At 37.8% G+C, this 14293-nt stretch overlaps 1 protein-coding gene across 1 annotated transcript in view; it reads right to left on the bottom strand.

The window, feature by feature from the left end:
- Positions 1 to 11081: 11081 nt before the first annotated feature.
- Positions 11082 to 14293, bottom strand: part of LOC139151022 (polycystin-1-like) — a 37204-nt gene continuing 33992 nt past the window's right edge. Inside the window, exons 40-42 of the mRNA XM_070723539.1 lie at positions 13662 to 13917; positions 12646 to 12912; positions 11082 to 11686 (exon numbers count right to left, since the gene is read on the bottom strand). Of these exons, the coding sequence (XP_070579640.1) occupies positions 11520 to 11686; positions 12646 to 12912; positions 13662 to 13917 (690 nt within the window). The 3' untranslated portion in view covers positions 11082 to 11519. The remainder of the gene's footprint in view (positions 11687 to 12645; positions 12913 to 13661; positions 13918 to 14293) is intronic.

Genomic DNA, 14293 nt, shown 5'->3' with positions numbered 1-14293 from the left:
CTAAATTGCACTGACATCATTTCATTGACACAATCAGATCACCTTGAATTTTAAACCATTAAAAGAAACATTTGTTGATTTTATGGTAGTCTGTCAATGTCGTCTGTATTTCAATAATATTCAGTTTTTAGAATGTTTTGACAAATTATATTTCCACAACAACCCGGTATAATTTAATATGACCTTACTTCATTAAAGAATATCTATGACAATGTAGAGCAAAAAATCACTTATGATATACAGTGTCATGATAAAAACACAAAGGCAATGTATTTAACCTGTATAGCTTGTGATGTATGATTTAAAATTCATTTCGCAATCATTTAACTGACCAAGTTGACCTGCCTGATAAGTGGACACAAGCTAAATCTATTTACACTAAACTATTTGATATTTCCCTCATTTTCTCTGAAAACACGAGATCTGATGAATGGTATTAATTGTTTTGGTAAGTTTACATGTACCTTCAAATACACAGGATCATTACACCAGCAAGAGAGTACAAAATGAATTTCTCTTGCACGAACTAATCAACTGTGTGACCTACCACTGGTGGCGCTCTACTTGATACAGTTAAGTGACCACAACCACTACCATGTTACACAAATTTGAAATTTCATAAAATGTTGTTGAGATGTTTTTTTATATTGTGAAAATAATTTAATATTAACTAGTTTAACAAAATAGAATAATATAAAGCTATCATTACTGCATTGCAGTTAAAAAATCTAATTATACCAAAGATTTGAAGGTGATGCTTGATTTACAAAAATACTTTACCACTTCACCAGAAATATTATCATGTTTACAAATTTGATACGAATTAAAATACAACCTGAACCATGCAGTTATTATGGATAATTTAATTTCTTGATTTAAGAATATTTTGCTATTATTCTTACAAATTTTTTGGCTTGGAGCCGTCATTGTATTAGAAATCCACTGTTTCATGTCAAAGGGAGCTATTGCTATGTCTGACTTTGACAATAACACCACGACAGGAAACTATTCAAAAATAAATGGTTACACAAAACAGAGCAGCCAACATACATGTACTGTTGTGACCACAGCAGACATCAGATTTACAAGTTTGTCGCCAAATAATGATGTCATCATCACAGATGTGCAATATTGGCAGTGTTATAAAACAGGCAAGAACGTGATCTTTTGATGTCCAATAGCTTCAAATAATATTTGAACAGCAGTCTGGAACAGCTATTCCATAAAGACAGATTACATTCCATGATGATGTATGGCAAACAGTTAACTGACAGTATTCACGTAGATAAGTGGTGACACAATCTCAGTTGAGAAGATGAGCACTGCTGATCACTCAGTTTATGCAAAACAGGATGTGCATGTATATATACACACTATTCACTGCTGATTAGACAGTTGAAAACATCTTTATCATCAGTTGGAAACTTGTTCGACAAAGTATCTCATGAACACAAGACAAATGCCACCATTGTTTGACAATTGGTACTTTGGCCTGTATGAGAGTTTGCTTGCTAGTGATAGAAGTATGAGGAGTGGCTACATTGTTGTCAGTCAATATGCTCAGAGTTCTAATCTGTATAGTTTGCAGAACTCTGGCAATGTGAGTTTTGGTACAAATACAACCAAACTGTTTATATTAGGCAACTCTTATCATCAGCCTATGAAAAGGACCAGTGGACTTCTTATGGCCTATGCTATTTCTTCTAACCGCTTGACTAGCATTGCTGATGTGATCCAATATCTCATGATAATGTAGCAGTGTTTTCTCCAGGTTTCAATGAAGGGACTGTCCCCCTCTGCTTCAGAATTTGGGGAGGGGGCCGTTCTGTGCAAATCAAGGTATCAAAAAGGTAAGATGTAAAGTGTGAATCAGATACAATGATAGTCTTCTATTTCTTGCTATTACCAATTCAGCAGAATGTTCAATGTATGAGATGCTTACTCATTTACACTTTATTCCTGTGAGTTCAAACAGTTTTGCAATTTAGAGGGAAAGTCTAGATGACAGTCCTGCTTCTGGTGATGGGAAGCTAGCTAGGCAGAGAGTGGGTTTAACCCTTTAATGTGGTTTGAACCAATCCCATCGTTTTCTATGGTAAAGCTGGACCTCCAGAAAGGGAAATAGGGATTGAAGGGTTGATCGACTATGTGATGTTACATTATAGACAGTAATCATTGTGATTAATGCCACTATCGATATTCTGGTTATGTAAATATCTCTCTCAAAATCTCATTGAAGAGGGTGACACAGGTCATGTGTCTGATGTGTTTATTTTAAAGAGACTTTAGATTAAATATGGAGGACTCATGCAATCGCGCACTCTGGAGAAAACACTGATCATGTGAACACATTTTGTAGGAATTTTCCATCACTAAAGGTATAATATGGCACTGTCACTCCATTTTGTAGAGTGACCGTGAATATGGGGTCAAATCAACACAGTAAAATGAATCATTATATTATGAAATAAAAAAACACATACCAGTAATCATAACAATCATTAAATGATGGCCTTGTCTGTTTTGTGTAATGAGACAAAATAGATATTGTTATGTAAATTAGAAAATATGGAACTCGTTAAAACTTTTGAGTTTAATTTTTTAATTGACTACTTGGAAATTGTATCTGTAAATGATCTGTACTAACATGCTATCCTTGACCAGGAATATATTAACATGAATTGTACAACATATAGGCACTTCATCAGAATAATGGCACTGTCCATCCCTACTGTACAGCTTGTCTCTTGTTGTGGCAGAAAAACTTGAAATATAACTACATGAGTTCAAGATATAAATAAGAGAAGAAACTTGAAGTGTGCCTATGTTTTGAATAGTCCTTTCCCTGTTATCCCACGATGCATTGCTGCAGCCACTTGAAACAAAACATGTATTTTTTGTATGCGTATTGTATCACGTCCGATGTAATAATTCATATTGTCGAAAACAACTTGGTGTCTTGTTTCAATGTGTGATGAATGTATCATCATGGGTAGCAGCAGCTACCACATGCCAACAGTTACCTTGGCGCAGAAAGGGTCAAGGAACCGGTAAGAGGACTATTCTGTGATGCTATAGTATTAATTTTTGGCAAGGTGAAAATGATCCCTTTCAAAGGAAGAGAAAATACTAAACTATGTTGGTGTTGACAAACTACGTTGGTGTTGCTAGAGCAACCACAAAATCTCGTCCACTCTCACTGTAAGATGGTGGATTTTTGGGTAGTTCCTCATCCTTGTCCTCTTCATGCTGTTCAACCTCTATTGTGGCAGATCCCTGTTCACGGCTTTGAGTTGTTGGAATGACAGTTTCGTAGGAAGGAGGGGGTCTGTGTCCATCGTAAGGAGGCGGGCAGAGACGTATTTCAATTGGTAGCGGTTCTGCGATACCTGCACCCAAACCTGTACTGACACGTCTGACGGCGTCTTGCGACCTGCAAGTGTGTCTTTGTGACTGCTTCACTGGACTGATTCTGCGTGCGATGTGGATAATTATGAAGCCCATCGGAAGGAGTATGGCGAAGCCGACCAGGGGGACTGTTGCGAACATTATGATGTAGGAAAGAATCTGCGGATCACATGTCAACTCGACGTCATTCTCATCAAGGAAGGAGGAATTTTTAGTGTGAGGGACTGTGATAATCAGATGCGTTGATTCCGGCACTGCTAAGATGCACTCTGCCTTCGGACAAACATGGCCATAGCATCGCGCACTATGGCATTCGTTTCCGACGTTTTGAAGTTCATAAGTCGTTCGATGCCAAGTTATGTTGACAAATACATCAATGTCTAAGCTTAGTGAGTTTTTGTACACGAACACATAGTCTGACGACTGATCCACGTCGAGCTCGATCGCTGTAAGGCATGGCGACGTGTTTTCAATGATGCAGTCTGCCAAGGTACACTGTTCGCTGCTGAGGAGGGTATTCAGGTAGCGTTCTTTCGCCACATACAATGTCAACCCGTCGCACTGAGAAAGTGTAACGGTCTCTATAGTTAGTGAAGAGAGCTGCAGAAGATGAGCTCTCCAGTGAAAATATTGGCCTCCTTTCAGATTTATTAACTCGGTCTGAACATACTTGTTTGGTACGTCAGAAATTTCAGGTTCGTCTTCGAGAAGATAAGCACTGAAAGTCGACGATATGTCCGATGTCAGACGTACTGACTTACAAAAAGTGTATGAGAAGCCGTCCTGTATCTGCCTACTATCTCCCGGCGAAAGTAAAATGGAGCGTTTATCAAAGTCGACATACCTGGTGGTAATAGTACTCGTTACAGACACACACAACAGCACAGCCGCCGCAAAACCAATGAAGAGGTACACAAGAGTTGAACAGGTGAACTTGGCGCAACAGGGAAACCGTTTGATGCAAGCACTGTTTTCTGAACATAATGGCGTATTCGCCAGCGACTCTCGTGCTACGAAGTCCACACCCTGCGCACGGTCGTCAGTGTTTCGCCTTGACCGACCTAACTGATGCAGAAGTAGTAAAGTTGCAGCCATGTCGACCATTCAGGTTGACTGGATGTCTTCCAGATGCGCTAGTAATAGATAAATTCACCGACTTTCAACGAATTTTCAAATTAACCATGGCGGCCGAAGGCGGATGTTGTTTTGTAAACGTGGTCACGTGATACCAATGTTGACCTGCAGCACCTATGACCCCACCTTTCACTTTTGCATAACCATAACGCTTTCTTCTTTCTGCCCTTGCAATGGTATATAAATCTGCATTTAACATAAAATCTTCATTAGGTTTCTTACTTTTGATAAATGTTTATTATTTTTTACTACTGGAAAAGTTCTGTGTTTTTGTACTACAAAAATTATGCCGATGTTACTGGTGTTTAACTTGTCATCGCACATCACATATAATTTAATAGGCTAGGCCAATACTGGGTGCAAATGTCAACGTCAGGTATTGTTGACGATTGAATTTTAGTCAATTTAAGTGTAGGGACGATAATTTCGTTGTTAGTATTACATTGCAGACTTTAAAATATGATGTGATATCTTATAGATACACTGTGTATGAAAATTCTAAGACTAACTGGATACTACCTGGTGAGCTTGCTTAGGCTGTCGAAAGTCTCTTGTGTCCTTTCTTTTCAATTATTGGTGTAGTCTCTCGCACATACAGGGGTGGGGAATGCCGCGGACATAACCGCGAGTGCCTCGTGCTTCGACACTATGCTTGCGACACCCCCCCCCCCCCCCGAATGTGTAAAGTAAGCCTTTATTGAAATCGTATCCCAGTTGGGATCTTGATCATAAAGTACAATAAAGGTTTTGCAAAAACAACAATGAAAGAGTATATATAATATATATATAAATATAAATATCTATACATGAGGTCAACATATTAAAGGTTCATAAATGGTTTACTTTGTCTTTTTCATTTTGTCTTGTCTGAGTTTAAAACATGTATGTATGTATTTTCCCAATTCACATAGTGATGCTTTATCTGTCCTTGAAAAGATGCTTACAAGGTCTTGTGTGCCTCTGAATGCGTTTTTACAAATGTTTAGTTTACTGAAAAAATCATGCCTAATGTTTGTGTATCCTTTGCAATGAAAAAGAAAATGTATCTCATCTTCTACTTGTTTGTTTTGGCAAATTGGGCATGCTCTGTCTATGACATCAAGGTTTCTATATCTACCTGTTTCTATGTGTAGTATGTGTGCACTAATGCGTAACTTGCACAGGGCTGACCTGTCATCTGGGTTTTTATAATATGAAGGTAGCTTTCGAGAGAGAAATCTTTTTTCAAGTCTCTGTATGTGCGAAGTTTATTTTTATGGTGCCCTTGTCTGGTATCATCATGAATCAATTCAAATGCACAGTTTTCAAATAGCTGTTTAACTTTTACATTAAAATTAGTTTTAAACTGTTTGTCATTTTCTATCTTTACATTCATGGCATCTCCAATATTTACGAGCAGCAACGATTGTTTAATTCCTGACACCCAATTATCTGTATGTGCATTGTCCAGTTGACAACCCAGATCATAAGCCTCACGAGTCAGTGTTGTATCTGCTTTCTTACTTATTTTTAACCAATATTTGACCATTTGTGTTATGCTTGAAACAATTAGAGGATATCTACCCAGTTCCATTAAACATGCTATGTTGGATGCTTTGTTATTCACTTTAAGTATGTGCTTACAAAATTTAATGTGCAACTTTTCAATTGTGTTTGTTAAGTTTGTGAGTATGGTTTTTGCATTTGTGCATATGTCTGCAGTCCATACTTCTGTACAGTATAGCAGAATAGGTTTTATCATGGCATCAAACATTTGTAAATGGACCTTAATTGGAATATTTGACTCTGCAAAGAGTAACTGTCTCAATTTAAAACATGCCTTCATAGCTCTGTTAGAGAGACTGTACCAAAAAAAGAAAAGGCACAGGGGCACAGTCTACAGTCTAAGTAGTACCGCAAGATACGGTACAGCCGATGGTCGAATCCTATCGAAATGGCAAACAGACGTTGAACGTTAGACGTTCTGTGACGTACATTTCGTCCTGTTCTAAGGGAGCCGTCATTATTTGCTGCCCGGGGGGGGGGGTCCGGAGGAATTTCATCGGAAACGCCGAAATTTCGAGTAACCCCCTGTCAACAATGATGAATTTGAGTAATCCCCCTCTCTAACTCAGAAATTTTGACTGACCCCCACTTAGTAAAGTTAATACCGATACATGTATTTGTAAAATTTATAAACACACAGATTGTAAAGACCTTTCAAATCCTGATGTACCTTGCTAGATTATCATCGGTTATCTCATGATGGTTAAAAAAGGTGAAACCAACTAAATGAAATTCAAAGTCACAACAAAACACAGATATAAGCTCATGCTATAACCAGTATCCAACCATATATTATTGTTTAACTTGGACGGGTATCATGACAGGGTTTTCACCAGGATATCTGACCGGGCAGAATTTGAAAGTACAGGGGGAGAACATGCGAGAGGCTAAGGTGGAAAGTGTCAGAGGGGGCTGTCGCTATCTTGCGTGGAAAACTTTGAGAAATCGATGTGTGTAATGGTACAGTCTGGTGCAATCTGAGGGGCGTTTTTTTTAATTTCGAGTCTTTTTTTTATCTGGTAAAACTGTTAAAACACCCAAGCACACGAGAGGGGTTCCCCTCTCGTATCGAACATTTTGTGTAAAGGTGAAATCTGAGAGGTGTTTAAATTTTTTACACTTGGTAAATTGTTTGAAAATTACATTGAACACTGATTTTTTTATTACATTTTTTGCATGATCAGTGTTTGAGTCACAATATTCAACAACCAAACATTGACAATACATTTTGTAAAAAACAGTTCTCAGTTCGCCAGAGATGACCAACAATATGTAGAAATGGAAAATCTGTGACCTTCTTGTGTCATTTCTCAAGCCGCCAGCTTCTAATGACAAACCTGAATGTGGTACGTTTGTTTAAATGTCAAAAATGGTTATCGAATTGAAGTAATATATATATATATATATATATATATATATATATATATATATATATATATATATATATATATATATATATACATACATATATATATATATATATATATATATATATATATATATATATATATATATATATATATATATATATATATATATATCTGTGATAATAAAGGATTAATTCACAACAGTTCAGTTCTTTCCTAGATCCTGTGAAAAATTTGAGAAATTCATATATACAATGGTGCAGTCTGGTGCAATGTGAGATTTGTTTTCAATTTGTCTTTTACTAGACTAAGTAAAACTGTTAGAATACCCCAAGGGGGAGAACGCGAGAAGCGGGTATCCCCCTCTCGCATCGAAAATTTTGAGAAATTGAAATGTGGAATGGTGCAATCTGAGATGATTGTAATTTATTTAGCATAAAAAATTGAGTAACCCCCTTCTTCCTCTCCACATTTTGAGTAACCCCCCTTTAAGTTTTCAAAGTTTTGAGTGACCCCCCCAACATTCCTCCGACCCAAAGGGTGTAAATAATGATGGCTCCCTAAGTTTTAAGATCAACATTTCATTCGACATTTGAAAATGTGAGATTGTATCACATCTGTCGACTAAACATTGAAGCGTCACTTGTTTAGGTGAAAAAACCGGGTAATTCGAAAAGGCACAGGCGATGTGTAAAAAAAAAAAATACATGTTTCAAATAATACATGTATTATAAACAGTTTGTGAGACACGATTCAGTTTACACAGAACCATCGCAGGCTCCCCATGTGTAAACGGACCTAGAGACATCTCCAAACAACCAAACATTTGCAGGGCTGTCAGGTCTCATTGCATTAACTAAACCTTAGACGTAAAACTTTCTTTGAGTAAGTATGAAACGAAATTATACCCTTTTTTAGACGAGTCATTTTATCGTCGAGTCGGAATTTACGTACAAAAAATCAGAGTGGATGGGTTTTATCGGTCCTGAAAGTTATCACCTGGGAGTGATTATAACATAATTCTTGTTTGCCTTACCCGATCGAACTTGTCTGTCAATGTCGTCCTTCAGGGATTGTGAATAAAATATTTCATCATTAAGCTGGCCTTTTTAATATAATAGATCCGGGATAATAGTATTCCATAATTATTCATGGACAATTCAGTCGTGTCAAGGTAGTTCTTATGTTCCAGCCTTTCACTCAGAAATTGAATATTAAGCTTATGTCTTCGAGATACAACATATAAAAGTTGTAGGGGCTTTTAATCACAAACTCTTTTATATAGTGATAGAACAAGGAGAATTTTATACAGAACAAAGCCCGAATACGAAGTATTTTCTTGAATACGAAGTGCGACCCTTTGTACGATAAAATGCTGAGGTCACAGACCGAGGTATTTTATCATAGGGTCGGACCTTTTGTACAGGAAGAGTGTAAGGATGATATCAGACCTAAAAGTTATCACCCGAAGATTACATATTTCAATTCGCATGTCAATTTGGCAATTTTAAGACTTCATTATAATGTCTAATGATGAATTGGCCTCCAACTACGATGTAATATATTACAGCAGCACAAGGGCAACTTTTAACTCTTTTGTCAAGGCAGTTCACGTGACCTAGCTGATTTCACCGCTGTACCGCGATTCGATTCGAAAAGCTGGGAAAGTAAATGCTAAAAGGAATAGTGAAGCTAACGATTAGTGCCATACCATATTAGACTCACACTGATGTATCTCTAACAGACTTCTGTTACATCCAAGTATCTAATCACATCGATGTCTGCAGATTTTGAACTGAATATTCTTTGTGTTTAGAATGCCTGTGTGTGAGAATGGAACACCTGAAGGCTCTCTGCTGCCAGCAACCCTCATATAAATCGATGAATCAAGAAGTTAAAAATACGCCTTGAACTTTTAGCGAGAGTATAGCTTGAGTGCAATCGATTGTCCCATGACCCAGGTTATGCCAATGACCATAGATCATTGAAATAATGTTAACAATTTTTGAATCGACATAACGAGCGTGTCCTTCGGGAAACACGGAGACAAATTTACGGTTATTAAATTTTATAAAAGTTTTAAACGTACACGGTTCTCTTAAAATAAAATGATATGTGCATAGGTAGTTGAAATTACGTAATCAACTATTCAAATTCGATTTTTGTGTGTGTTTACTGATGAGATATTGGCCTACCATGGAACAGACAGATTTGAATTTTAAGACTACCCACGTATACGCATTCAAAGGTGAAACAAGAATAAACGATGTACAGAAAAATGACTCGAAACTTTAGAGACCCGAGTGAATTTTCTTCATGCGACTATGAAAAGTGCTTACTGACCAGGTAAACAATCTACCTTACATGAAATTGAAATCAAGAGCTGAGTCTTTGTTAGTAATGAGAGAGTCAGATGACTTGGTCAAAACTCGTAACTGTAAAAGATCGAATCGATCAACTTGAAACGTGATTAATGCGGGAAGCTATCATACGGTATTACACACCGTGTTGTTGCGCCTGAAAATGGTGTCGTATTTATCACAAAGTCTCATAATTTCCAAATCGACAACAAGTAGACCTTCACTCGTTCCTGAAGGGCATAACACAAACTCATTTCGAACGATCAAACTGAAATTGCTATTGTCAACCTTATTGATCCCAGTTGGCGTGGTTAATTGATGCAGTCGTCAGCCCTATTGATCGTAGTTGGGGTTGTGAAATGTTGCTCGATGACAAATATAATCATCAATGTTATTGCCATTGTCCCTCAAACACTCTTCCGAAGTATCTTTTCCAAGAATTTGAGCGATTTTATGTAGGGTCTTGTCTTGTAACCAACATCATTTCCTTACTAAAGTACATTTAATGTTCGTATCCTTTATGTTCAGTCTAAAATCGGACACCCTAAATGATTGACGTATATTTCAGTAAACTCACTTTGCGATTTCGTTTGTTCGAGTTTTGTACATGGTGCAGCATGATTCAAAATTCTATCTGAACGTATGTAGAGTTAGAAACGGCCGTTTCATTCCGCTATTTCATCCGTTGATGAGCGGAAGCATTTAAATGATCCCCTCTACTCGGGAAAAATTCGTTTGAAGATGACTTAGCTGAGTAAAAATGTACAATACTGATATACACTAGGTCGTCTGACAGACGATGGCACATCGACAGTTACGTAAAACGATTCCCCATGACAAGCAATTACATCACTTGTGGTGTCTGTCCCGGCCAGGACCACAGAATATTACGACAGGTTATTGAATGGAATGTAGGCGTATCTTTGATGTGGAAGTCTGATGGGTTAGGATACGGCCGTTGGACACTTATATGGCATTCTTTTGTCGACGTAAAACCAAATAATCTCGTACGTATGTGCAGTGGACGTTCGATCCGAAAATCAGTCTTGAATATCCCAGGCTTTGGGTGATCGTAATGGACAAAGGATGAAGCCTCGATAAAATGTTCGGTTTTCTGTCCTAAAAAAAGGTAGGTGGCGCTTTAATCAATTATTAATGTGAATGAAGACTTGTGATCTTTGAATCAATGAAGTAATAATTACTGGGACAAATAGATCGGAAGAAAATTCAGCGTAGAAAGAGAACACATCGTCAACAAAAGACCAGCTTAAAATTACCGGTACCACACGCTTTAATGAAAATTGAAAATGTTACAGTTTGTTGCTGTAAAGTGTACTAAAACTGGACAGACAAACTATTCCAGAAAATGTTTTAAAGTCTTAAATATGAAAATAGTCTGACTTTCACATCGTTCAGAGACTTTTGTTATAAAAAATTATGAATAACCGTCGTCTGATGTAAGTCGGTTATTGATCCTCATAAAATTATTACATAATTGTGTTACAAATCGTTGGCTAAAATCTCCTACAGCGACTTTAGAGTGTAATGAAATCATAAAAATGATGCAAGCAGTAGTTATAAATATCTAGTTCCAGTACAGTCACGTTCTGTGACACAACGTAGACGAATATATAATACAAACTCACATAACTTTACTCAACTGCTGACAAAAAACCACGAAAGTATAGAAAATTTTCTGATGTTTTTATGCATCTGATACAAATATTTTTCTGGGTGCTTCGTCTGGTAGATCGTCGCCGTATAGATGTTTGTTTTCACGCTTGTCGGTCCTGATATATTCGTTCAAACGATCCAACATGTCCACTATTTTGGTTTTAAATTCGTCACACTCTAACTGAACCGGGTCAATGCCTGTGAATAAAAAGAGTGCAAAAAACAAATCAAAATTAAAAAGAAATCCAGTAAATAAATTGTTGACACTTTCGCTTTGTCAGTGAAACCTACCCATGAAAAAATCACAGATTGTCGAAGATTTGTGAAAAAAGTACGTTTCTAGTATTGAGAATGCAGTGTAGGAAATTCGTGGGAACATAGTGGAGTGACTGTCTATGGTTGAAAGAAATAATCAGACAATCGGGCAGGAAACTTTGAGGAAAATTTACCGTCTTTAGAAAATAGAACGTGCCGTAATTATTTGTTTCGCATACTGTGTACCAGTGTACCAAGCCTGTGACCTGCGCAAACAAACATCGGAGATTCTTTCCGCCTGGTCATCGGGCGGGTTATTGTAAAATTTCATCTATTCCAGACAGGCTGTTATTTCATACTCGGTAGAACGTATCAATACTATAGAATTAAATACTTAAACTTCTTTAATATTGACCCGAGACATTCAACCCTCTCTCTGTGATGTAAATTCGTGTGATTTGTTTTGGCGCTAGCCAAAAATGAAGAAAAAACACATAATTTACAATAGCTTCAGTAACGTATCACATAGAGGACAATAATAATAATAATAATAATAATAAAGAATATTTATAATGCCCCTAATCTCAAAAGGGAGCTCTAGGCGCAGGACAAAATACACTACTTTCTGAAAAAATATGTCTTGAGGGCATGGCGGAATGAAAAATTTGAATCCATATGGCGTAGGTTGACAGGCAGACTGTTCTAAGTTTTCGGTCCTGAGTGGGAAAATGACCTTTCACAAAAGGATTTTGTGGCAACACGCGGCAATACAGTACCTACAAAGTCAAGGAGACCCTCAACTTTCACAAAACAACCCTAAAACACCAAAACAAAGCACGGGACAGCTTTACATAATTCATTGCTTCGGACTAACGACAGAGACAAACATCCAAACACATTACCTTCAACGTAGTTATACGTGGGCAATAGTTTCCTGGTACGGGGTTCTGACATCCCGGTGAACTGTTTGAATCTTTCAACCATGAAATCAACGATTTCCAGTTCGTTCTCCATCTTATCATTCTCGGCCTTGACTGCGGAGAATCCCTCGTTGATGATTGACAGGAACATGTTCAGAAGGATGAACATCACAAGTAGCACATAATGGAAGAAGAACAGGGGACCAAGAATGCGGTTTGCATTCACCATGTCTTCGAAGTTGAATTTACCTAGAAAGAAGAGAAAAACCATCAGATCATCTCTGCTGCAGCTGCAATTGACTTAGTCAGTCGACTGTATCACCAGTTATTGAAGACTTTTTTGATCACTTTTCAAAATATGACAATGAGAACGAATGGCCAGGAATTCATTTTTTTCATCCGACGAAATGGTCATGTGAAATGCGGTCTTCTATTTTGCACAATCTACATTTTATAACTGCTGTAACTTTCGGAGTTTGAGGAGGCATAGTCGAAAGAATTTCTTTTTTTCAAAACCTTGCCCCACTTTGTTGATTTGTTTGGCTACACGCACACTACCGTCGCAAGACCTGAAAGCCCCCCCGTTTTGAAGGAACGTTCTACATTCAATGCAGAGTAATTGATTTCTAGTCATTCGTGTCTGCAGTTGTTTGTGTTCTTTATTGATAGTACACTTATGTCTGTGTGTACAGGTAGGACTATGCCCTCTCAACTGTTGTCACATTCGACTCAATAACTCAGTTAACTGTCTGTCAAACCAAGCAATTCATCATTTGTCCAGCTGACGAATCTATCAGACACGCCATGGATCTAGAGATCTTAGTTGCTAAAAAGTCTCAATCAATTTTTGATAGCGAAGACCATGTTAAATCGTTTCAAAACACCTTTAATTAACGTGAAGTCAAAACAGCGTCAAAACCGCTGAGTGAGCACGCCCTATAGAGGTGTCTGCCAGGGTGCCGGAAGGCAACAATCCTTAAAGTTGGCTTTTGACTTACCGAGGAGAGTGGAGAAGAGAGACTCAATGGTAACGATGAAAGTTGAGAACTCCAGGAGGGCATTTCCAAACATCAAGAACGCAAAACTTGCAAAAGCGAAGAAGATGACACCGAAGACAATCATGAAGAGAAAGACTTCGTATCCGAATGCTTTGATGGTCATCGACAGCATCAACATACGTCGGTTGAATCGCAGCAATTTCAGGAACTTGATGGTGGCCACCCAAAGCAGAACACCCACGCACGTTCCGTAGATCTGTCGTGAAGCAGAAACATAGAGAATGGGGTTATTGGATTGGTTATAGCAACGCGTTGGGATTATTTGTGGCGATAAGCGCTCGTTACTGGGCAGCCTTGAAGTTCACGGATACGAGCGAAGCAGACGTCAAGGAACAACGTCACCATAACGAAAGTGATGTAGATTTCATCACTTTTGAAAGGCCGACAGAATCTATAACCACCATGATCAATATCACACGTCGTCTCATCAAATTCCTTATTTCTGTAAAGCGCCTTGGGGATACATATTGATACTCTCAATATTTTACAACGTTTTTCTGGTCTGTCTCGTAGGACTCATAAACTTTGAAGCTACTGGAGTAAACAGAATTGTTACAGTTTTAGCTTTGTGA

Source organism: Ptychodera flava, chromosome 15 (assembly GCF_041260155.1).
Source record: "Ptychodera flava strain L36383 chromosome 15, AS_Pfla_20210202, whole genome shotgun sequence".
Classification (NCBI taxonomy): domain Eukaryota; kingdom Metazoa; phylum Hemichordata; class Enteropneusta; family Ptychoderidae; genus Ptychodera; species Ptychodera flava.
This window is presented reverse-complemented; position numbering and strand designations above follow the sequence as displayed.